Genomic DNA, 25,327 nt, shown 5'->3' with positions numbered 1-25,327 from the left:
CTGTAATTAATTTACTTAAGGGCAATAATTGAAAATCCCATCAACTTGAGGGACCAAAAATATAATTTCTTTTTATTTTAATTACTATTAGATTTGAATATGTTTTTATATTTACGGTTCCAAAAAAAAGATACGACATATATTCATTATAACATATATGATTTTATAAAAGTTGTATAGACGAAGTCTTGGCTAGTCATTTTGGTCGTTGACGACGAGGTGATTAGCACCACTCCGTCGTGGATGGTCGTCGTCCTCGTTCGATGCTTTTTAGTAATGGTTAAACAAGGTTTATCTGTGTTGGTTTTATATATATTTAACTGGAGATTAGAAGAAGATGAAAATATAATAAGATTGGAGTAGTTTTTGAGAATGCTTTCATAGAAAAAAAAACTAATCTCTATCTACATCATAAAACATTTATTTCATCCAATTTATTCAACTAAGTAGTTGATAAACCCTTTTATTTTGATCACCAAATTTAAACATTTCATTTAAAAAACTTATAATACCTTTAATATAAAATATACCACTCTATTTTATATCAATCAATTTTTACATTAAATATATTCGCCCCACTAGAATACCGTCGCATCGTGCGGAAATTTGTTAAACATTAAGGATTAAGGATAAGGAAATATAAATTGATTTCTTGGTTTTAAGATACATTTAATGGTCGGTGAGGAAAATAAACGTTAAAAAGGCTGTCAAATAAGTACATGTATTTCTTTGACCCAATCATTACTATCATCATCATAATAACATGGCTTCAATAAACAACAATAGTAACAAGGGAGGGAGTTCAGCGTGGTTAACGGCGTTACGAGAGCAGCTCCGCCGTTATAAAGCGCCGACAGATGATGATGATGAAGAAAAAGAAGTTAGTGGGATGGGTATTGTGGAATCTGCAGCAACCGCCCCAATTGCTGAAAGATTCAGACCAAAAAAGGCAGCTGTATTGATATGCCTATTTCAATCACAAAATGAAAATCATAATAATAATAATAATAATAATGATAATAATAATAATAATAGTTTGCGTGTCATTCTTACTAAAAGGTCTTCTAACCTCTCTACACATTCAGGTCCTCCCTCCCTCCCTTCATTATCTATATACTATATTATAAAGTAAATAGGGTTTTAATTTTCAACTTTCAATTTCAATAATGTACACGTAATAATGCATGATATATCGTCACCAATGCTACAACTTTCTCTCCTCCATAAATCATTTTATTTCTCTAATTCTTTTAAAATCTTTTATCTCAAAGACCGTACATCCATAAATTATAAAAAAAAATATATGGGTGTACTTAAAAATTTTATGTTCATTCGATATACTTTCGACGAATTTTTAAATCTGAGAGCGGAGCCCGTACGGCTAAGGCATTCGACTATCACACTCTATGACCTATACCCCACCATCCCACCACTGCTAACTCCACGGCCGCGCAACGCGCGGGTACCGTTCTCGTTTACTTGTAATTTTACTCTACCGATTTGTTGATAATTATTGTGTTTTCAACTTGCATCATTCGGAATTTCATATCTTAATAATAGTGTCATTTTACTCTACCAATTAGTTGATTCTTATTGTTGGATGACCATATAATTGATGGTGAGTAACACAATTATATCAAGGAAAACATACTTATTTTTCATTATGAGTCATATCTCTCTTGATAACTCATAGGTCTCTTTATAAGATTACAAAATATTGTTTTGTTAAATCCTGAGCACAGGTGAAGTCTCGTTGCCTGGGGGAAAAGCTGAGGAAGATGATGTAGATGATGCTCACACAGCTACAAGGGAAGCAAAGGAAGAGATAGGCCTCGATCCTTCACTTGTAGATGTTGTTGCCCTTCTTGAGCCATTCTTGTCGAAAGTAAGTATGATACATGTAATTATACTTAAAATGGTTGATGTATTTTTAATCGAGATTGACAGTCAGCTTTATAACTACTAGAGATCTTAGATTATTTGAAGCGATCAAGAGCATATGATGTTTAAGTATAAACCATCATCCATACAATGTTTAATGTCTAAGTCTGATCATTATATCTGAGAACGAGACCACTTTTTCATTGTTAATTACATTCTGTAATCGCCCCCTAGAAAACTACGGATTTGTTCATTTCTTATACAATCTGATCTAGTGATTTCAAGAGCTTAGTGTATTTTGTTACAGTAGGGCAAAGCTGGATTACCTGAGTTTTATGGTTTAATGACCAAATTGGAAATGAAGTGCATGTGCATTGCTATTGCTGTCTTTTCGTGCATTCCAATTGCGTCATAATTGTATTTGTTGCAATCGCATTTTTTAATACTGTCATAAATTTCTACTAAAATTAAAAAAGTATTGGTTTTCTTTGCAGCATCTTCTCCAAGTGATCCCTGTAATTGGTATACTTTCTGATAGAAATGCATTCAATCCAACTCCTAATGTTGATGAAGTAGATGATGTCTTTGATGCTCCTTTGGAAATGTTTCTAAAGGTATTCTTTTATTTGAACCACACAGTCGAGTTGTACTTAAACATATTGACCTTTCAGGTCAAACATATTATGAGTATATTCTACATTCAAACATGTCTTTGAACTTCCATACAGTTAAACAACAGCAACCTTTATGTTCTGGCTAAAGTTTAACATTACTCGAAAAAACCTATAGTTTTTGAAAGGCCTTAATGTGCAACCTGTAAAAGTTCTTTTATACTACTATGCCATTCATGGTTCTGAACTTCTAAATACTAAGACTAAATTGCCAGGATGAAAATCGAAGATGTGAAGAAAGAGAGTGGATGGGAGATAGGTATCTGATTCATTACTTTGACTATGAAACGGGTGGTAAAAAATATTTAATTTGGGGTTTAACTGCCGGGATTCTGATTCGAGCTGCATCAATTGTGTACCAAAGACCACCTGCTTTCCTAGAACAAAATCCCAAATTCAAGGTCCCTGGAACTGTAAACAAGGACACCATAATGCCTTAAACCATTGGCTTTAAATAAATCTTGGTCAACAGCATGTGTTGAATTGCAACACTTGTTTTTTGTATTTTATTTTTTTTATTGGTATCGAGGCCTAGGTTCTGGAGAATATCATGGATGGAATGAAGAACCACGCTGCATTGGCAGATCATCTGGCCAAGTTGATGGGCGGCAGGTTACCTTTCCTATTCCGCATACAAATAGGTAAAGAGACAGAAAGTATTAATTTTTGGTTAGGGACAAATTTACCTTCAAAGTGTTGTAATATTTGCTTGACTATATGTACAAACATTTGACTACTTAATAAACAACAATGATACCAAATAGCACCATTGTCAAGGTTTGAGAAGCTAAAATGCAGAGAGTCATACCCCTCTTCAAGGGTTCCAGAATAAGGAGGCCATGTTTCACATAACTTGGAATTAAGAGTTTAAAACATTTATCACGATTTGTAATGGAGTATAAATATAAATGTCAAATAATATGAAGTGGGAGTCATATTTCTTTGTAATAATTGTCCATCTTATCACACTTGTAGTTTGTGGTAAACGCTTTCTTTGTAATTTTCCATTTGATCAGACCGGCTTTATAGTAAACAATCGCCTGCATATGTAGGATTTACTCTACAGTAAACAATTTTATGCTTCAATCTTGAAGATACATAGGAAATAGTCCATGGTGGTGATCAGCAATGAGTGTTGGTGGTGATGGTTCCAACTTCCAAGCAACCTTCACAGTGAAAAAACTTCACCTTCACTAGCAAAAACTGTTCAGGAGGAGCAACCCCAGGCTCAAAGCTGGGAAGGTAATAAGAGCAGATGCCTGCAACATGCAAATCTTTAAATACAAAAGCGAAAAGGATAATGGTTATACAGGTTATATGATACTATAGTAAGTTTTCAATGGAGGTGGCAAAATGGACTAGTCAAGCACGTTGTGTGATGGTAGTGCATTTTGAAACGATTCAAGTTGATTTCGGTTGACAACATTTTAAGTCCATCAAAACTTATATATCATATTAATATTTTATGCACTAAAAATGATTATAAAGCTATACTATTACTAAAATAAACATGAGTAAGTTATATGATTATAAAGATACTTTGGGCAACTTTTGACCCGTTTCCTTTCAGAATTTTTTTGTTTATCTATGATACATAAAACATAACCCAGGTCCACCCATTCGCACATATACAATGAAAATGTCACCTCTAGTTTACAAAAATGGTAGAATAAATGCCAAGTCATCTTACCACAAAAAAGACCACTTCTTTATTTGCAAACACAGCACTGTATTTCCATTTTTGCATTTCGTGCTGAACAAACTGTTGCAGCTACATAAAAAACATAATTGTCAATATATTAATAATAGACTCTTATTCATGCAGAGCAAGTCTAACTTTTATGCGATTATTAGGCATTCAACTATTGCATAAATTTGAACTGTCATCTAATATCACAAATTTATCACTGTCGTCAGTATACTGTAGAAAATTATCCAATTGTGGAGTAAGTGTAAATTCGTAGCTCGTAAACAAGTAATGATTTTGCTAGTCAATTTGCGTGTGTTGAACTTTGTTAATAAAGAGTCAAAACAGCTCAGGAAACACATGCTGGTGATATTTCTTTTCTTTTTTTTTTTTATTTTTTTTTATGTAAGCTACATACAGGTGTTTGGGGACGGGGTGGGGAGGAGTTAAAACCTGATGATGATTCCGTTTTACTACAGACCAAGTTCTTTCCAGCATATCCCACCAGTCGGCAAGCAGAACTTCACATTGTCTTTTTAAAAACTACAAATAATAGTAAAAAAAAAAGGGAGTTAAACTTTGTTATAGATGCAAGTAACATAGGCCAGAACCTTAATACAAGGTTGGAAGTTCACAACTCGGACTGCTCTCGGCGGGGTACCGAGTTAGATGTACCCCGTAATTCGGAGAGTACTCGAAGGAGTAGTCAGGTTGGAATTTTCTGTATAAAAATAATATAATTTAAAATTATATGTAAATGTAAATAAATAAAAATATATTCTGATATTTTGAAAAAATAGTTAAAATCTCTACAAATAAGTTGTCATAGTGATATGGATCTTCTCCGCTTTTCCCTACTCAGATTTTGCACAATGTACAAGGATAGTATGCTATACTCTAATAGTTCTATAATTTGCATTAGTTACTCTGTTGATATATCCATTACCACTTATATGTATAGTCCCAATTTACATGTGTTCCTTAAGCATATTGGAATTGGTGAGCCACTCAAAATCTCAGTATGATGACCGTAAAGAAACTTATGGAATATTATGCGTAACTAAGTGACAGAATGTGTAAGTACCTTTAAAAATGAGTGCCTGCTAACTTGCCTTTTGACTTCTTGTACTCCCCTCTATCAATGAAAACATAAATAAAAAAAAATCAAACATTTTTATTCTAAAGTGTTCACTACATATAAGAATGACTGAATGAGTATGTTGAAGAAGTATACTTCTGTAATTACAAGAGCCTGTTCAAGATGTTGAATTTGAATCCACTGTTCAATCACAATTGCATTCATCTGTGTGAATGACAATCAGGAGATAAATCGGTCAATGACTTTTTAAGAAGATGTATAACAAGTGGAGAACTGTAACTAGTGGTCCCAAATTGAGCCGCGCATAATTTCAAAACAAGAAACTTGCTGCTACTAGTCAAACAGAAGTACATAACAGTCTGGGCTGACATACAACCGTTTTTATCCATATATATAAATTTTACAGAATAAATACAGGTAATGTTATAAAAATATGAAAATATTTTCAGATTACATATAATTAGGGAGACTAGAACTGTGGTTAGATGGATTTGATGTTACACTTATAAATAAGAATCTATAATCTGATTCTCTGTTTATCGTAATAAAGCTGTGTTAGGCTATCTGAGTTTCTCAAAATTCTTTTTTTCTTCGTCTACACCATTCTTTCCCTTAATTATTTCACTCCTATTAGAATATATCAGGGACGGAACCTATACAATGGGGTCTCTCAATGAAATCACAGGGTTTTCGACTTTTCATACATACACGTTAGGCAACTATAAATACATGTTCATTGTATCAGTGTAAATTGCTCGAAATATAAATATTACTTAATCTTGGTATCAGAGCAATACAAGATAGGTGATCCCCGCCTTGTAAGTAAAACTAATATGGGAGGAGTCAACTAAAGTCAAATTCATATAAAGGGTGCCAATAAGAGGAGTCAACCAAAGTCAAATTTATGTAAAGGGTGAGTTAAGTAAGTCAGATTGATTGGCCATATGTTCAACTGCTACTGGTAGGAACTATCATAGATCATTTGAAATAAAAATTACATTGGAGAGTTTCTCTCTAAGTGTGTGATGCCATAAAGTTGTTCTTTGTGTGAAAATGATCTACGAGCTTTTCTTGTGTGATCTTGTGTACAGACAGGTGTTGACGTGTTGTGTATGTAAATCTTAAAACTTGCCTAGTGTTTTGATCTTATCAATAGATATTACAACTTCCATCCTCTCCTGTGGAGCATGGATACAAAGATGAAGGAATCAGGACACCCATAGGAAATCAATATCTGTGAGGTGAATGCGGACAAAACGGTTTTTAAGAGATGACAAAGGATTTGAAGGAGCGTAATATAGATTTTTGGAAATCGACGCAAGAAATACGAGTTCTAATGGCCGGAAGTGGTATCAGAACGTAGGGTCCGTATGTATTCAATTCAATGATAGACACAAAACTGACGATACAAAAGATGTGCTCGATGCCAGTAGATTGATATCGAATCTGGAACATAATGAGAAAGATGTTGTAATTAGTTTGATCAGATTATCAGCTGCAGAATCCATATAACAAGGATCCATATGTTCCCATTGAGACGAATATCTGATCTGAATTGAAGGAGCAGTTGAATATCTGATCTGAATTGAAGGAGCAGTTTATGGAAAATGTGAAATCAAAATCTCCAATTGAACTGAGAAAACAGAGTATGTGGATAGAGAAAGAATGAGGGAAGAACGGAGTATTCAGAAGAAGAGGAACTCAATACGAGTTTGGAATATAATGAATCATGTTACAATTGGGGGAATTGAGAGAGAAGTTCGTGGAAGGAGTGGTGCCTGATACACTCACTAAGTTAAAGACACCTAATCAATCAAAAACTGTAAGAAACAGCTTAGATTTGGAAGATCTGATCAAGCAAGATATGCTCTCCGCAGATAATTGTACATATAGGCGCTAAATATCTAACCGTATAACTTTCAACTTTCATATAACTAATGGAATGTTTTTTATCCTCAAATAATCAAATCTTGTTAAAAGTTATGAGTAAAAAACCATATTCATGGCGTTCAAAACAAAAATATGAGAGCGATCACTAACCGTTTCAACCTTTGACTTGGTTATTTCCAGCCCATTCTCAGCATCCTGTGCTTTCAATTCCAAGGTGTGAAGCTCGAAATTGTTTTTTCTTGCAGTAGCCCAAAGAAGTCGAACCTGATAACAGCTATGTTGTACTGCTTACTTTTTTTTTGCAAAACAGAAGAATGAAAACTGAAAATATAATTACTGAATAGCATCGGACCTCTTCTTGCAGTCGATTCAACCTTTCATTTGGACTTGATGAATTATTCTGGAAGCAACATTATGCAATGGTAAAGCAACATTAGAACGTTTTTCATAAAGATATCACAAGAATAATCCTCCTTTAATACGTTCAATAAACCTTGATAGTTAGCAAAACAGATTGCAGATGATCGACTTCACTTGTCATCTCGTCAACCTTGTTCTCGGTTCCTTTGATATAAACATTTTTAGAATCCACTATTGAAATGCTTTCAGCAAGGATAGATTCTGCATCTCACAAAAAACACCGGAATTATTTAACATGATCAATGTGCCATAAAACGATATATAAAATCTATTGTAAAAAACTAACAAATTCGACAATACAATTGTCCGATCTTTTCTATATTAATGAGAATAGTGACAATTTAAGACATAGAATAGCAACGGACTTTCACTTTGTCACAAATGTAGACATCCGTCATTATTCTATAGCTTAAACCCTAATAATCATAATAAAAGTAATAAATCTACAATTTCCTGAAATATTACCTAATACAGAATATTATGAATCTATTATTCAGTTTAAAGTGGTAAGTATATTCAGATTGAATTTATGACCACATAATTCATTCGTTGATTTTTAAAAAAAACTTTGAGTTTATTGAATGCACATATGTATTGGTAATTTTTGATCTGATAATTAGAGCAAATTGTCGGTAAGTTTAAAAAGTGAGTAACTTATAACTAATTGTTAATCATGTCATCATCAATAAATTAATAAGAATAGAATAAGAATAAGAGAAGAAAAGATATACCTAAGCGAAATAGCTTGAGCTCAGCTTCTCGAACTTGCTCAATCAAATGGCGGCTGTCAGATTGATGAAACGCAGTTATTGATTTGGAAATTATTAATAGTAAAACGGCGGGAAGCAGTGAGATCGCCATTTTTGTTTCCTTCAGTGCTTCAATTAATCAAAAAAAAAAAGTAATAATAGTAATAAAAAACAAAAAATGAGTCAGCACTCAGCAGTGGTTTGCAAACTTGCAATTTATTTATATTTAAATGAAAGGTAAAATTAAAGTCAACGAATATGTAATTTGTTTATATAGAATGTTCATGTTTAACTTTTCGATCGATATATTTTTTAGTTTTGAAAAATTCATGATATTTTTATATAAATAAAAAGTTACATGATTTTTAATATAACTCAGTTACGATTTGTGTACCCAAAGTTTGTAAGATTATATAGCGTTGTATGTTATGAATTTCTTCATCACATAGAAGTCAATATAGTTGATTATGATATTAACTCATGATTGTAATGTTTTTTTTATTATTATAACCGTTTATTGAGTATTAAATGACGTATTAATTTAAAGTTTATTCTTTATATAAACTAGTTCTCTCTCTACCCAAAAACACATAATGAAATCATATATCTTTTTATCTTGCTTCTACATGCATGTGGGGCAAGGATCTTCTCTACATCATGCTCAAAGATCAATCACAAGGTTAATCACAAGATTATCCAAATCATGTCTATTTTTCCTTCCGCTTCAGGTACAATCTTCAACCCCATTGTCTATGTGACTAATAGTGTGTCCAAGATCCATACGATTTAGGCTATGTTTGGCACAAGCTTTTTAAGAGCTTTTCAGGAACTTTAGCTTTTCATTTTAAACTAAAAGCTCTTAAAATATTTAAAGCTTTGTTTGGATGCAACTAGTTTTAGTTTTTATTTGAAAGAAAAGGCTCCAAAATGAAACGCTAGTTGAAGTAGCATTTCAGGAGCTTTAGCTTTTCAATGAAGCTTTTACTCTTTAAAAGTTACACAAATGCCTCTTAAAGTTGCAGCTATAGTTACCATACCAAACACTTTTAAAATATAAAAGCTACAACTTACAACTTCAACTAAAAACTACAGTTACAAGCTACAACTACTTTTGCCAAACATACCCCTATGATGTTTTATGTTTACAAGGTTATGATTTGTGCACCCAATCAAATATTTTAGTCGTAGGGACTCGATGAAAACCCGTAAACCCGTCAGACCCGAATTGTCTATTAATTTCAACAGGATATTATATGTATTTATATTTGATTTGTTTTCTAATTTTGTGCAAGATTATCAAAAATTCAAAACCTAGTTAAATATCAATTTATAAAGACACCCAATTTATAATTACATCAAGTTATACGATCACATTGTTTATCACATGATTGGTAGACGTATTTTCTCAATATTCAATCATATAAATATCAATTTTCTGTCTTGTTCATGATGATTTTTAAACTCAATTTGTAACTAAAATATAAATTTTGCTTGGTGTTAATTTTAATATTTGAAATATGAATTCGTTAATGTTGATTTAATTGAATAACTGATCAGTATCTTGTTGACTTCATGTTTATATAAACTAATATATTCAGTCTGCTATATACATATTACATATTATTATATGTATACGTACATATTGCCCGTATATAATATGCAATAGTTATATTTGCTGCTATATATATAATATGTTGTTAAATAGACTTTAAAGCTCAAATTTTAATATCTAAAAAGTATTATGTAGGCATGCATATATTGAAAAATACGTTCAACAACTCATAAGTTTTACATCAATAAAGCATTAAACAAGAAAGCATTAAACAAGAAGGTATTCATACATAATAGACAATTGAAAATATTTATTTAACGGGCTACGGGTTGGCCCAAAAAGAAACGAGCCCGCATGTTAACCCGGACCGGACCAACCCAAAGAAACATGGGCCGGTCCTCGGTTCACTTTTTTGGTAATTCACGGGTCACGAGTCGGGGCGGGTTGAGCACGGGTTGGACCGGGTTACGCCCATGATCACCCCTAGAAGTAACTAATAGTAAAGTAAGTTCTAATTCAACCTTGCAATTTATATGAGTTGTGTTGGTTTGAAGATGTCAACTATCTTCTAATACCATACTAGCCCGCGTTGTCAATTATAAACCAATGATTAGGTGGTCAGAGATGTCTCTCATTTGCTCAAAACTAGGGGTTGATGTGTGTAATGGAAATCTCAATAGATGTTTATTATATTATATTTGTATATATGGATATAAATGACAACAAAACTTGTTGGGTTTAAGTAGATTCGAGTTTTATGTCAGTCCAAAATCAGACTCCACGGTCTCTGTTTAGCTATTACTGTCGGATAATTAATCCATTAATATATTTTTTTTCCTGGTATTCATTTCCTACATATTAGCATTTAAATATCTTTTAATACATTTAGAGAAAAAAATAACTATTAATAAATAATTAATATACCGAGGGCTCGTTTGTTTTTTTAACCATTAAGTGATTGAATTGACAAGTGACTCTGTGTGCATTAAGTCAATACAATTGTTTTTTTGTTTATTAAGTCAAAACACAAACACTTTTGATGACTTAATGGATTAAGTATTTTTGATTAAGTAATGACTGAGTTTACTAAGTCCCAAACAAATACTACCTGAGTCTGGAATATGGTTTGTTAGATATACGAGCTTTGCACTTAAAACCGGCCTCAAAAATAGCGCACCCCACCAATAACTGGATTTTCGGATTCTCTGGTCAGTTACGGTTTTTCTTATTGTCGTAATACTTTTATTGTCGTCTTCAAAAACTTAGTTTAGCCAGAGCTATGTTTATCAAAACACTAAAAACTCTTAGTATTCATGTTATACACAATGAGGCATGCCAAAAGGTTTGAACATCACCAATGCCAAGGTGTACATGTTGGTCAATGCATGCATATAGCGATTAGTACCATATAAAAACATGTATTTCACATTTGATCATATTTTTTCATGATTTAGATAAAATGGATTGGCCAAGTTCTTGTGAAGTAATAGATCGATGGTTTGATCTCTAGCTAGTACCTTGCTAGTAGATCCCTTTTTTAATATAATTATTCTGCTCTTCTAATAAAAAAAAGATCGATATATCAACTTTTGTAAACTCACCGGAATGAGTACCATACAACAAAGGATGACGGACGACTTCTGTAAACTCAGGAGAGAATCAGCAAGATACAACAAAGGACAACATCAACTCCTCTAAACTCAGGAGAGTTAGAAATGATATATTGGTAGTAAAAGAGATAGAATGATACATTATTGGAGTCTACATGAGAGTCACCTTTGTTTATTCTCGTAGACGCAAAAAACCAAAGAAAACAACTTCACAATTGTAGCAAATTTGCTACGTGCTGAAATAATAACACTAAGTAATATAATTGCATTCCTTCCCTCCTGTCCTTTCCCCCTTTGCCATTTTCATCCTCATGCTGATTTCAGATTCTGTCCATAAGCGTATATGGTTAGAAAGAGGCAAACTAGACTAAACAAACAAAGAAACACGTATCCATAGTCCAAACCCCTTTACGAAAACAATTCTGGCCAGAATCTACACATCTTATTAGCAAAGTCAAGGGCGCATATGTTGAAGCATGATAGGCGACTACTTTTAAGCATAACCGAAACAAGTCGGGCCAGGTAAGTAAAGCTCAACATCAAGCACACTTTTAATCTTCTTTATGTACTTTAGATTGGTTGTTGCAAAATAAATTTTAATGCTAACAAAACCCAGAAAAACTGAAAGGCGATATATGGCAGTCTTGTAAATAATTGTTGATGGGTTCGTATCAAATTTTCTTATGAATTGAAAGACAAATAGATTGACTATTCATCTTAAATCCCAAGATGCTCTTTGATATCATAATTAAGCATAACATTAGTTATACATTACATTTTGACAGAGAAGTTGTATCTAATGCCATCCGGTAAATACTTTGAAAACTTAGCTTAACATAATGGGTCAAAAGTCACCCAAAGTCTTGGATATTCATCGACCATTTTAACAAAAATAATCGTGATATTTATTATTATAATCTCACTAATTACATTATAATAGATAAACTCAAAATCCCAAAAACAATTTGTTGACGGCCTAGCCAAATGGTACCAAGCAACAAATTTATACTTATGCGGAAAAGGAGTTGTTGTAAGGTAAAGAAATGAAAAGATATTGTGTTTAACTAACCCGTTTCTCTTCCTCTATCTTGGCCTTGATGAGCGAATAGCATGCCACCCCAGCAATGGCAATGGAGGTACCGATGGCTGTTTGTGTTGATATCTTGTTGCCTGCAACGATCAAATAAGTTGGGTAAATTTTGTTGTAGAGATCAAGAGCCCAAACGCTGAGTTATTCACAGCGACGAAAAACCAGAAAGAACGATTACCGAAGATAATGATTGAGAAACCAATCACAAACACCCGTTTTAGCACATTGCCAACAGCATGTGTAAGAGGTGCCACCCTTTCAAGTGTGTTGGTTGCAAGCTGAAAACGTGAAAAGAAATGATTTAACGATCCAGGGACAAATATATCACAAAGAATACAAAATTTATAGTTAGTCATGCATTATACCTGATTGTAGAGGTGATAAAACATTCCAACCCAAAAGAGATCAGTTACGAACTTAGTCATGCCCACTTTAGCAATTGCATCATTGAATCCATGCTTTAGAAGTTGAGGTCCCTCCAACTGTTGAAAGATTGGAAATTGTAAGAAGATCAATAGATTTCAGGTTATAAATTAGGTAGCAAATTCAACCCATTAGATTATGAATGAGTCAATTCGGGCTACATTGTATCTCTATTGGATCAAAGGGCTCAATATTAAGAAAGTTAACAGGAAACATACCAAATGTGTGGAATGGGTCAATTGGGTCAGAAGTTGTTCATCATTTGTTTACAATAGATGCACCTATTAAATTTTTTTCTTCTATCGAATAGAATATTGGTGAAACAATATTAATTTGTAAGTTATTTAACACAATACTATAGTTTTGTAATTGTATTCACAAACTATTTAATCATAAAAGTAAAAGCTAAATATCTTGGAAAAAACGTATCTCGCTTTGATTTTCTTTAGGAAAGGTCATGGGGCTTAAACTCACAATCTGTATGTTGACGGGTCATCAGACATACAGCGTTTTTCACTATAAAAGATAAAAATGTGTCACACCATATTCACATTTTTGTTTCTTATGTTAACTAGAACTGACAACCTCTTAGTGCTGGGTTAGCTGGATCCATATTGACTCGTGATAGAGAATTGTTTGTTTTGATCTGAACCTTTTACTCAATTCATCTAACCAGCCCATTTTGCCACATATTATGAATGAAATCAGATCGTTAAAAGATGATGCTACTCACAATTATGGCTGGTGGAAGACAAACGAAGAGGGCAATGATGGAAATGTAAGCATACAAGTTGGTACTGTCCATGTCAGTCTGCAAAAATGAACAAAATAGTTAACAGAATACGCCAAAATTGCTACCTTTATAATTAGCAAAGAAGAATCTAAGCTTCATTCATCAATAATTTTGATCAGTTCTCACTTCTTCAGTTATGGGTCACAAGAAAACTTGGACCCGCAATATGAATTCAATGAACAAAAAAAAAAGCAATAGGAAACTAGCATAGAGGATAACCATGGCTTTCTTTGAGTAGATACTCCTGTAAGTAAAGGAGATATTGGAAATCATGGCACTGATAAAGCCCAGCCAGTTGAATGACAGCTCAGTTAATGACGCCATTGAGACACCTGCATTCAACTTGAGTTCAGATTTTAACAATGCAAAATTTGCTTCTAGATTAGAACCCACAACAACTTGTTTCATAGGTCATCTCCAATACCGTGAAGACCCATTGATTAATGTTGAAAAATAACGACGAAAGTTAAACATATCTGGATAGAAAAGAGCATACCAAGAACAACAGGAGCCAAAGACAACCACAAAGTTATGGGTATGGACTGTCCAAGAATGAATTGAGAAGCAGCAGCATTGAAGAATGGCTCAAGCGCTATTAACAAGTAATGACAAGGATTACAGTTCATTATATTAGAAAAAATAATTAGGGTACTAAACTTTTATTCATGTGTAGTAATTACTTACCTTTGATTGTGTGAGTAAACGAGACAGCGACAGCTGCAAATGACACGTTACTGGTGACGTGTCCTAGAGCGTGACATACAGCCACGGGAATAAGAAGTTTCAGAAGGTTTGAGTCGATGGGCTACAAAAAGCAAAGGACTAAATGTCAGCATACGCAAACAAATCACTGTCTTATTTGTGTATGAAGAACACCATGAAACGTCTAGAGGTGGTAACTACGACTCAGTTACTTATAAACGGGTTATGTATTATCTATAACGGGTCAAATTGTAAAAAAACATATACCCTGTATATGTCTGTTTTATTGTTGATTCACACAAGTCTTTCTAGTCAACCTGGTCTGGACTCTGGCAAGAAAATGCCTGTATTGTCACAATTCCTAAACCAACTTGACCAGCTGATTATGGTACCTCTAGACATTATACATAGATTCTTCATAATAACTCTATGTAGCAAAACTAAGACTTTGAGGAAATTCGTCACTTACAGCGCGTTTTGGTAGACCAACAGCCCAGCTACCAAGACAGTAAACCACTCCAACAGCCAGATGTATCACCGAGACGAAACTGTATATTTACATGATACTGTCCTTAATTATTTGAAAAAGGATTGTTACAAGATGGCATGACACTATGAAGTTAACAAAACTAGCTTACTAGGGATAAGGAAAATAGTTGTAGATCTTCTTGTTCAATATGTTGAAGATGACATTCAGAAAGTACCTTCAAAGCAAGAGACAAGGTTAGCTTATAGCATTAAGTATAACGACAGCATAAGGCTGTCATTAGCAAGACCCAAAACCAAAAAATATATAAATTTTGAAATATGTAAAAGTGATGTTATTAAAAAGAAATGACAATGTAACTTTGTTGGCAACTAATTACAATTAGTTAAAAGTAGGAATTTAACCTGGACATATATTAATCATATAAGTAAGGCTACCATTAATTAAGTATTTTAAAAGATAATGATAAAGATTTATCAGTATAGATTGGAGAGGACATTTTGACCGTGTGCGTGCCATTTTGGCATCACTTATTGTCCACCCTACAATATATAGCTCCAGGCAACTCTCTTAGCACGATAAGGCAAGCCGGAGTAAAGCTTGAAGCAAAGACCCATATGTTTTTGCAAGTGTGGGTAAGCCATGCTCTGGTAATCGATAATGAAAAATCGGAAAAACGAAAAGAGAAAATTTTTACTATTTTAGGCTAAAATCTTTGGAATCCAGTACCATGATTGGTGATGAACATTATATCATATGCTAGTGTATTTTTGTCACAAAGGCAAATCTCAAGTTTAAAACAACAGTTGACAAATACAGCAATTACCTCACAAAATAATGCTAGAAGCATGCTTCTAGCAGCATACTTGTTATCCCCTTATAATAATTATCAACCCTTTATCTTTAGAAAGTGTTTGAAAATATTAGATGCAAAAGTACTAAATACCCTTAATAAATCCTCACTATGGAAAATTTTTTTTATAAATTACCAAAATTGCTCTTAATGAATTAATTTACACTCTAAACCTATATTTTAATAATTAACCATTTAAGCCCTTATCTTCTAAAATATTTCACTATCACCTTTACATCAACCTATACCACTTGACACCGCCACCACTAATAATACTGTCACCAACACCACTAGACCGTCGTCCCCACCATCGCCGTCGCATTGCGCTGGTACCATGCTAGTTACTGCATGTGATTTTTTATAACAGAAAATTTATATCGATATACTTTTATTTATCTATCTATACTATCTAATAAAGAGAATATAATACAAACTACCTCAGCCGCTTTTCAACTTTTTAATCTTTAAAATACCCAAAATACCTTTAACTTTCAACACATACTCACTCTACACCCTACATCTACCAAAAATATCCTTAAAATATTTTTCAACCTTATTTATTCAAACTACCTATATTTTATTCACTAATTTAAATATTTTCACTTAATATACTTAAAAAAATTCTTAATGGAATTATTTACAACATAGATCCTTTTGAGCCTTAAAATAACCACATTACCTCCTTTTACATTAATAATCACACGATTACCGCCACCACCGTCGACACCGCCTCCGTATTACGCGGGTACCCTTCTCGTCTAATAAAGAGAAAGACCCTTTTTTTTCTTTTAAACAATTCAACATTTGAATTACCCTATTCACCCTTAACCTTTTAACACTTGTATCCTACCCTAAATACATAAAACCAAACATCTTCACACATATCTCATATTTACAAGTGCCCCTTTTCATTAATTATGTTATTCTTTTACGTCAACTACCTTTATATTAATAACCATGTCACCATCACCTATCGTCGTCAGCTCGCCACTCTGCCGCCGCATTGTACGGGTACCCCTCTCGTTGATATCTTTTTTTGAAAGGTGAATTTCGCTTGAAACTTCGTGTCACGATTCGACAACGAGGGGTTTAGCATAAGTTGTCTTAACCGGGTCCGCGCTAGAGAGCTCCCTCAAAGTAGAAATGTCTATTTCAAATACCCAATGGGTGGAAAACCCCCTACTAATCCGCCTGAAGGCACGACGATTAATAAGGGTAAACCTCACCCTCTCAGACTTAAACCTGGGTATATCCAAACCAAACCCTCATAGAAAGACTACCTATATCTCAAAGTTGTTAAAATGGAGATTCAAACCTGAAACCTATAAGTCACCATGAGAACTCCAAACCACTACACCAACTCACTCTCTCGCTGATATCTAAAAACAATACTGTAATACTTTCTTTGTACAGATCTAGGTTAATTCTCAAACACCAAGAAGCATGAGATAATGGATTAGTGGGCCCTCAAATGTATGAGCTAGTCTCTTGAAATAAAAAAAGCATCGTCTACAAATCTTCTTTTTACATGCTTCTTGGATACAGAAAATATACTTGAGATACCCCATTAACCTTTGAGAATATTTTACTTTACTTCATTTTTGTTATTGACATTCAAAAGATGTGATCCTAAACATTTCTAGATTTTTGACATTGTTTTTAACAGCCAATAAAATTTTATACCCACCGATTCCGGTTTACCCAATGATAAAAGCCACCCCATACGTCCGGATTAGCTGGACAACTAGGTGGCTTAATTAAGTCCACAATGGGTTAGCTGGCTTAATTAATTCCACAAAAAGCCACCAGGGCGAAAAACCTTTATCCGAAGAAGGTGGTCATAACAACCTCACAATGTCTATAAAACTCTATATTTCTACTGTCATTTTTATATATTTATTTAGTTAATATAATTGACAACTCTAGACTGGTATAATTTAATTTTTTAGTTTAACTTCACGTTTGTTAGTATCATAATAACTATTTTTATTCTGCCTTTGTCTGAAGACATATTGCCGTAAAACCCGGCTGTGGATCTTAATTAATAAAAAACAAATTGAAATGCTAGGCAGGGCCAAAATTTTGCTAGAGGCCCAAGCCATGAGGTGTTAGTGAATAAGATCCATTCTAAAACATCATATAAAAATGCCTAGCATACAAGTTTCGAAAGAAAAACAAATAAAAATGTATAGGACAATTGTATTAATTATTTTAAACAATCAAACTAACTAATTAACTGGCGTATTAAAAGGTGCATTGATTGATATATGTAGAGTACGTAATAAAGTGAACCTACCACATAAAGAAGAAAAAACCTGTAACCAGCCACGGGTTCTTAGCCAAGAAGCCAGTTGGAGCAGCATCACTACAAAAATCAAATCATATAAATATCTCAATTTTATTATTATATCTCACCATTTTGAAAACATAAATGAATATACATAGTTACAATTAAATAAGTTACAATTAAATAAAAATAACTGTTAAGTAAACACATGTAAGAACAACTTTTGGACCTTATGACGTAGTAATGAACGGTTACCAAAATTTGATACTTTGAAAGTTAAAAGAAAATAATAATAAATTTATCAAAAAGGGCATAGTTTGAAAAGTAAAACATTTCTAACCCCATTTTTTTGTTAGATTTTAAAGTAATTTTTCTTCAATGATTCAAAATGACTAGCATGCTAACATTTATTTTTCTACTAAAAAAATAAAAGTCAAATTAGGACATTTAAAATCTGACGAAAATACATATATACTCGTAGGTATATAACTTACCCAGTTGAATCACTAGCAGCAGCAAGACATGGTTTGAGAACATGATCAGCATGTTTCGTCGGGTGAGAATAATCTAAGTTTAGTAAATTTGGACGAAGTTGTCGTCCCCAAACTAGATTACCTCCTTCTGTATTATTCACAAGCCTTCTCACTGGGAATGAAACCGCCGAACCAACACCGACGTTGTTGATCCTTGTGGCCGGTTTGATAGCGAGCCTAGGAATGTTGCCGATCGCACCAGAGGACAACACTCGTGACTCCATTATTATTGTGCAAATAAATTTTCAAAGAGAAAAATAAAATGTATATATGTATGTATGTATTTAGAATGGTGGTGGCAAGAGTAGTAGAAGTGGGAATATGTTATCTTGTGTGTTGTGAGGAGTGCCAATCACTTGTGTTTTTGTCCACTCCTATCTCTATGCACCTCTTTTCTATTCCTTTCATCACCATATTTTATGCTAAGTGAAAATAATATTATAAAAAAAATATACATACAGAAATATGTAATGAATTTTGTCTAAGTTTATATCGACATAATGTATTAATACATGTATCTTAAACATACATTAGTTTTGTTACTTATTAAAGATAAGTTACACTCCGTAACTATTTTTTGTTTAGGCTTACTTCAAAAAATCTGTAGTTGGAGACCTTAAACTATGTTTTACAAATTCTTCTGTTTCATAAACTTAATAATTTATATGTTAATATTAACATTGTATATAATTATCATTTGTTGTGACGTTTGTTTATGGATAGATGTCCAAAAACCAGTTTGGAATCAGAATTGGCGGTTTTTTCAAAACCAAAACCGAATTGGGAGAAACCGTTTTTTGTCTGTTCAGTTTTCAAAATCGGTTTGCCCAAAACCAGTTTTTTTGAGCATGTCTAATTGCCGGTAGCTTATAGATTTATAGCGAAAATAAGATAACTCGGACCCACATTCAATTGATTGTATGTAAATAGGTAACTGGGGATTTTTTTCGTGTTTTGGGTCACTGTAATAGGCACGAGTTTTCTTTTTCTCTTTTTATAACTCTCACAGTTAATGTTTTGGGAAGAGTCTAAATTAGTCGTTTTGATCATATCTAGGTTTGTATTTATATTACTTTGTAATTGTACTTTTTAGTAAGTAGCACTTGTTACGTTTCTAGTAAAATCTAGCTGTTCCAAAAAAAAAGTATGCCGAAATTCAATAAAGATGTACACATCATGGTATACATTATGAGCTACTAATTTGGTTTAGCAATATTTATAAAAAAATAAATATACATTTTTACTTTGTATGTGCCCATGTGTTGAATTTGTAACACGTGGTTACAAAACTAAAAGATGGTTTAACTGATTTATTATCATTACATCAGTAATTTAAAGACTATCACTGTCGAATTAGACAATAAGTACTTATAGTCATATTTGTATTTGTAAAGTCTAATATAATAAAAGTCCAAATGGACCAAATGTAGATGTTTTGAATATCATGAAGTTATTGACAATGAAAGAAATGAAATCAACGGTGGATGAAGATGGGGGAGTAGGATATATATGTTGGGGGTGATTACATGGAATATATTATATAACCTGTATTGTGTGATAGAGAAATGGAAGTAGATAAAGAAAGAGATATTGTTAGAATTACCTTATCCTCATGTAAGAGGCTAAGGGCCAAACAAATGTCATGTATCTCCCAAATGCTTTATCATCCTCAAAATATCCATGACTAACATTGATTCAATTCACAACCTGGTTTGAACTTTCTATGTTAATTAGATACTATATCATACTTGTATTTGATTTTTGATAGGTTGTATTTAAACATTTAAAATATCGGTTTTGATAAACAAATACAGATACAACTTTAAATATATAATCTAATTATCTAACTATTTTACCAAAATTTCATCACTTATCTCTCGTGTTTTAACTTTTTCCATAGACTATTATCCAAAGTTGAAACCACTTGCTAATAACCTAGTGGCTACCGACCGTCATTTTTCAAGAGAGGTCCTGGGTTTAAGTCTTGTCAAATGCAAACTTGAGATAATCTAGGCATTATTAAATTATTGAGATTCACCTGGACACGATTAGTGAATACCAAATGATATATGAGATCAAGGGGTTCTCATTCAATTACCTTTTTTATTATTATCCAATGTTGATGATAGGAAGAACTAAACAATGTCAGCTACAGATTCATATTCATGTAATGTACTCATTAAAAATATTTAAATTATATCTTCAAAAGTCTAAAACTTTAATAAAACTAAACTACTGTTGCACATGATAATGTTGCATTTTTAATAGATAATAAACATTTAAATTTAAGTACATTATGAAGGATTACATTCTCCCGTATAAATAGAATTCTTGACTTTAATTAGGACTATAAACAAGCTAAGTTACTTGTTAATTACTCAAGTTCAGTTCATTATTAGCTCGATTCAAACAGAGTTTAAATGAGATCGAGTCTACTTATAAGCTTGATATCGATTTTCTAACACTAAACCGAATATCTAATAAAGTAATCTTTTAAATGAAATGAGCTCGAGTTAAGTTCGATCTCGAGCTTATAAGAATTCACACGAGTCAAGCTCAAACTTACTTATAAGACAAAAAGAATTTAGCTCGAGCTCTTCAAAAACTAAAAGAGTCAAACTCAAACTCGACTCGACTAGCTAACAGCCTTAAATTTGTAATTACTAATCAAATATGTAAAATGTTAGTTATGAGAAGTTTACGCAACCTTGAGGATCTAAACCATTATTACCAATTTATAGTAATGATTGTTGATGGTAAAACTGAAAAATTGGATTTGGATCTTAGTTAAAACAAACGAACAGTTGTATTTATATACGGAATGATATGACCACTTTAGGCTTGAAAAGAAAGGCTGTGAAGTAAACATTCGAATCTTTTATGTGAATCATATTAGTAGGTGTTTGCGGATTTTGTTATTAACTGTGTTCTACGACTACGTACTACTTGTCAAATATCTAGTCTTAATAGATAAATCTCTTCCTTTAGATCATAGTGATCAATGTTAAAATTAAAATTTAAGATGAAAAGGTATCTTAATCATTTACTAGATTTTGTCTCATGTTAGCATACGGGTTTTATAAGATTAACATGAGTTTAGATTACCTCTAAACCATTTACATGTTGACTTTCAGTGTCAAATATTTACAAAGTAAAATAGGTTGTATTCAAAAAATTGAGCCAGTGGTTTTTATTCTGAACTATAAACCCTACCGATACTTGAATAGAAGATAAATAATATTTCTTCCGTCTCATTAAAAATGTAACGTTGTGAATTTTTAAAGTGTAACTTTTTTAACATTGACCTAAAATAATTTTATTTGTGTTAGATTATATTTGATGAAAGTTATCAAAGTTGATCGTGTTATATAAGTGTTTTCATTGTTTTAATCTTCATCAAATTTTATATATAACACTAAAAATATAAATTTAAGGTCAAAGTATATAGACAGAGTATGTATTAAAGAAAAAACTAAAAAAAACCTTGATTCAATCTTTTTTTAAATAATACTAGATTGTTGTTCACGCAATGCAGCGGCGGTGAGGTGGTGACAGTGTGGTTATTAACGTAAAAGTAATTTTGTTGCGGTGAGCGATGTGATAAATTTTTACGCTGGGACTTGAAAGGGAGAGGAGGGGACGAATTGTGAATTAGAGTTTTTTGCTATAACATGTGAGTAAAAAATAGAGGTTGAATTTTTTTAACTTAAAAGTAATTTCATTATGTGAGGGAAAGATATAAATTGAATTTTTTTTAAAGACATTTTATTCACAGTTTATAAAATGAAAATAAGAATGTATTAAGATGAAGAATAAATTAGGCATATTCAAGTTTTTAAATTTGAAGAGAGAATTCAATTTTTTTTATAAGGGGTATAGAATTTTTTTTTTTTTAAAAGTTATAAGGGTATAGATAACGTTGGTGGATTATTTTTTTTTAGGCAATCACTATATATTCTTGATGGCCATTGAAGTTAATTAAAAGATTTGTAAAAAAGATTGATAAACAAAAACTTGAAAAAAAGAAAAGTTAAAACCTTAGTCATAAATTTCTACTCCCTAATAAAGCAAATCCCCCCTATTAAATATTTCTGTCTTTGAAATACCTTATTTGCCCTTGGACTTTTTCGTTTTTTTTCCTTACGTAACTACCCAAAATCCCTAATAAAGCAAACCGTCTTCTCCACTACTGCCGCTGCATTACGCGGGTACGATGCTCGTTAAAAGAAAATTTGAACGATGCCATCTATTTTGGGGTGATAGTTTGCCTAGGTTTGGTTTTGTAACTTTTATTTTTAAATCTTTTAATATATAAAATAAGTATAGTGAGGACTTGTATTGTATATAAATTAAGAGAATAATATGTAAAATAAATATAAGCTGAGGACTGGTATATAAATTAAGGGAAGTTAGAAAGTTAATGTGGTATAATTATTTACCAATTGAAAATAAGGGTATCGTTATCTTTATATATACTAAAAAGCAACTGATCTAACCTTAATCGACCAATCACATACTTCAATTTCTTAAAATTAATTAAATCAACACACATGTTTAAATTAATTTACACTTTTTGGTTTTCCATTACCAATTTTACATTTTAGCCCAATTTACACTTTTTGGTTTTTCATCACCAATTTACACTTTAACCCAATTTAAAAGTAATTATTAATTTAAGGAAAAATGATCCATACTGCAGACTTTACTTAAGCTTAGGTATTGCCACTTTAAAAAAAAATTACAAATTAAACCTTTGAATTTGATAAACATACATAGCCCCCCTGAATTTTACATAACATTTCTTTGAATTTTACATAATCCCCCCTGTTTTACCTAAGATAAGTACTGCATGCTTTACTTAACTTTTCCCCTTAATTTAATATTATTGTTATTAGTAATTATAATCAGACTATAATTAGGATAATCATTGTTATTGTAACAACCGTTATTTAAAAACCTGGATTTTCAAAAACTTTCGCCTAACGACGTTTAATAATAGCGGAAAAGGATCTCATATAAATCTGCCCATCCGTAACCGGATGAAACATTTGAAAACATTTGGTGTTATTATATGCATCATCGAAATAATAAAAGAAATTCAAGTCTTGGCACCAACATAAATGACAAACATTATTATATAGTCTTTAATCATAATATCGTAAATGAAGTTGCCAAACAAAAGGCTAAAGGTAGTTTAAGCATCAAGAACATAAATGTTATCGTCTTTAATGTCTCTACCCATCACCACCAAGCTATCCTTTCTCTAGCTCCAAACTCACCTAATCTGATGGCACAACATTTTCAAATAGCAAGTGTTAGCTAATAAATTAACTAAGTAAGAATAACATATCTGAAAACATTTACCGATTAGATATATTAACAAAATCATATCATCGTTATATGTTAATATCACATGAGCATTATAAACATCATAAACATAAGAAACATCATGAACACCATAAGCATCATATAGCATAACACATTAGGAACATCATAATCCTAAGTGTGCCTAACTTTCTTACGCAACTTTCCTTACTTCGTATCTTTTCTTTGTTTCTTTGCCTAGGCGTATAAGCTAAGTGACTTATGCCACTTACATAAGAATGTGGGGTTGTGTGTAGGTGGTCATAGACCATATAGGGAGTCCTCACACCCGACATGATGGGTAACCAATAAGGGGTCCATCGGCGTCGTTAAGGAAAGATAAAGTCATTTCCAACTGAATAAACCGTTTATGCCTTTACGCATTAGTGGTTAGTTACTCCACCCGGAATAAACAAACATAACTATGCCACAAGGAGCAACTCAAGTGACCACGTACGCACTAGCTTTGCAACTAGCACTGGTTAAGCTTAACACAAGACTTTACTTTTGCTCGAGACTTCTTTGTTACATTAGTTTAGGCTACTTTCACCTAAACCAATCACTTTTATCTTTACTTTATATTAACGTAGACTACACTTTCACCCAAGTTAATCATATACCATCTTTACTTTAGGGCCCTTAACGTGCACATGAACATGGCAATCCTAATCAAAGGACTCGTGACTAGGTGATCAAGCCACATATGAAATCTTATCATAAACATATCATCCACTTCATGATCATATAACATAATCATAACATCATTCCATAATCACCTATCATAATCATGTCATCATTACATATTCACTTTACATAAGCATATCATCATTTAACATGGGAACTTACCTTATGCCTTTCCAACCTGCATATACATTTCATATATCATAAAAGGTAAGCATCATACCCCATAGTAACCTCCCATAATCACCCATAAACATAAATCGTACATACATATTCAATTGAAACGTGTAACTTATGAAAACGTGTTTTGTTATACCAACAGGTGACAAAAGATGTTATCTTACCTTGGTACAGCTTAACAATGAGTTATAACTAGCTTACAATGCTTGCTAAGTCCTCCCGGCAACCTAGAACAAGTAAATAACCAACATATAAGCTTAAACTAGGTGTACAAGACTCCTGGACAAAGTTGTGCCGCAACTAGTGAAAGTTGCGCTGCAACATTGAAGTCAGAAAATTTGCCCAGACCAAAGTTGTGCCGCAACTTTCAAAGTT

At 32.5% G+C, this 25,327-nt stretch overlaps 3 protein-coding genes across 4 annotated transcripts; 1 reads left to right on the top strand and 2 right to left on the bottom strand.

Annotated features, from left to right (window-relative positions):
* The first annotated feature begins 687 nt into the window (after positions 1-687).
* On the top strand, positions 688-3,313 carry LOC122582738 (nudix hydrolase 15, mitochondrial-like). Of its 2 annotated transcripts, none has more exons than XM_043755160.1 (4): positions 688-1,085; positions 1,743-1,885; positions 2,376-2,495; positions 2,768-3,313. In XM_043755160.1, the coding sequence occupies exons 1-4, from the start codon at positions 764-766 to the stop codon at positions 2,990-2,992; spliced, it is 810 nt and encodes a 269-aa protein (XP_043611095.1). In that variant the 5' UTR covers positions 688-763; the 3' UTR covers positions 2,993-3,313. The 2 variants fall into 2 exon arrangements, with proteins under 2 accessions (XP_043611095.1, XP_043611096.1); XM_043755161.1 differs by having other exon boundaries at positions 2,755-2,844.
* Positions 3,314-3,373: 60 nt separating this feature from the next.
* On the bottom strand, positions 3,374-8,579 carry LOC122582739. Its single transcript, XM_043755162.1, has 9 exons — positions 8,380-8,579; positions 7,722-7,849; positions 7,581-7,628; positions 7,379-7,492; positions 5,474-5,542; positions 5,324-5,374; positions 4,693-4,782; positions 4,243-4,323; positions 3,374-3,811 (listed from the first exon to the last, which is right to left on the bottom strand). The coding sequence occupies exons 1-9, from the start codon at positions 8,507-8,509 to the stop codon at positions 3,746-3,748; spliced, it is 777 nt and encodes a 258-aa protein (XP_043611097.1). The 5' UTR covers positions 8,510-8,579; the 3' UTR covers positions 3,374-3,745.
* A 3,060-nt stretch (positions 8,580-11,639) lies between these two features.
* On the bottom strand, positions 11,640-19,065 carry LOC122581097 (triose phosphate/phosphate translocator, chloroplastic-like). The gene is made up of 12 exons (XM_043753245.1): positions 18,689-19,065; positions 18,204-18,272; positions 15,206-15,271; positions 15,037-15,115; positions 14,550-14,670; positions 14,362-14,457; positions 14,085-14,197; positions 13,806-13,883; positions 13,015-13,131; positions 12,828-12,927; positions 12,629-12,729; positions 11,640-11,886 (listed from the first exon to the last, which is right to left on the bottom strand). The coding sequence occupies exons 1-12, from the start codon at positions 18,949-18,951 to the stop codon at positions 11,869-11,871; spliced, it is 1,221 nt and encodes a 406-aa protein (XP_043609180.1). The 5' UTR covers positions 18,952-19,065; the 3' UTR covers positions 11,640-11,868.
* Positions 19,066-25,327: the final 6,262 nt, after the last annotated feature.

Source organism: Erigeron canadensis, chromosome 9 (genome assembly GCF_010389155.1).
Source record: "Erigeron canadensis isolate Cc75 chromosome 9, C_canadensis_v1, whole genome shotgun sequence".
Taxonomy (NCBI): domain Eukaryota; kingdom Viridiplantae; phylum Streptophyta; class Magnoliopsida; order Asterales; family Asteraceae; genus Erigeron; species Erigeron canadensis.
This window is presented reverse-complemented; position numbering and strand designations above follow the sequence as displayed.

Coding starts and splice junctions, on each gene's coding strand:
- LOC122582739 (XM_043755162.1), bottom strand. CDS start 8,509: ATGGCGATCTCACTGCTTCCCGCCGTTTTACTATTAATAATTTCCAAA. Junction 7,850..8,379: donor GCTCAAGCTATTTCGCTTAG/GTATATCTTTTC, acceptor TGTGAGATGCAG/AATCTATCCTTGCTGAAAGC. Junction 4,324..4,692: donor TAAAACGGAATCATCATCAG/GTTTTAACTCCT, acceptor TTTTTTATGTAG/CTGCAACAGTTTGTTCAGCA.
- LOC122581097 (XM_043753245.1), bottom strand. CDS start 18,951: ATGGAGTCACGAGTGTTGTCCTCTGGTGCGATCGGCAACATTCCTAGG. Junction 15,116..15,205: donor AACTATTTTCCTTATCCCTA/GTAAGCTAGTTT, acceptor GTAAATATACAG/TTTCGTCTCGGTGATACATC. Junction 13,884..14,084: donor TCTACTCAAAGAAAGCCATG/GTTATCCTCTAT, acceptor TCATTTTTGCAG/ACTGACATGGACAGTACCAA.
- LOC122582738 (XM_043755160.1), top strand. CDS start 764: ATGGCTTCAATAAACAACAATAGTAACAAGGGAGGGAGTTCAGCGTGG. Junction 1,086..1,742: donor TAACCTCTCTACACATTCAG/GTCCTCCCTCCC, acceptor TCCTGAGCACAG/GTGAAGTCTCGTTGCCTGGG. Junction 1,886..2,375: donor TTGAGCCATTCTTGTCGAAA/GTAAGTATGATA, acceptor TTTTCTTTGCAG/CATCTTCTCCAAGTGATCCC.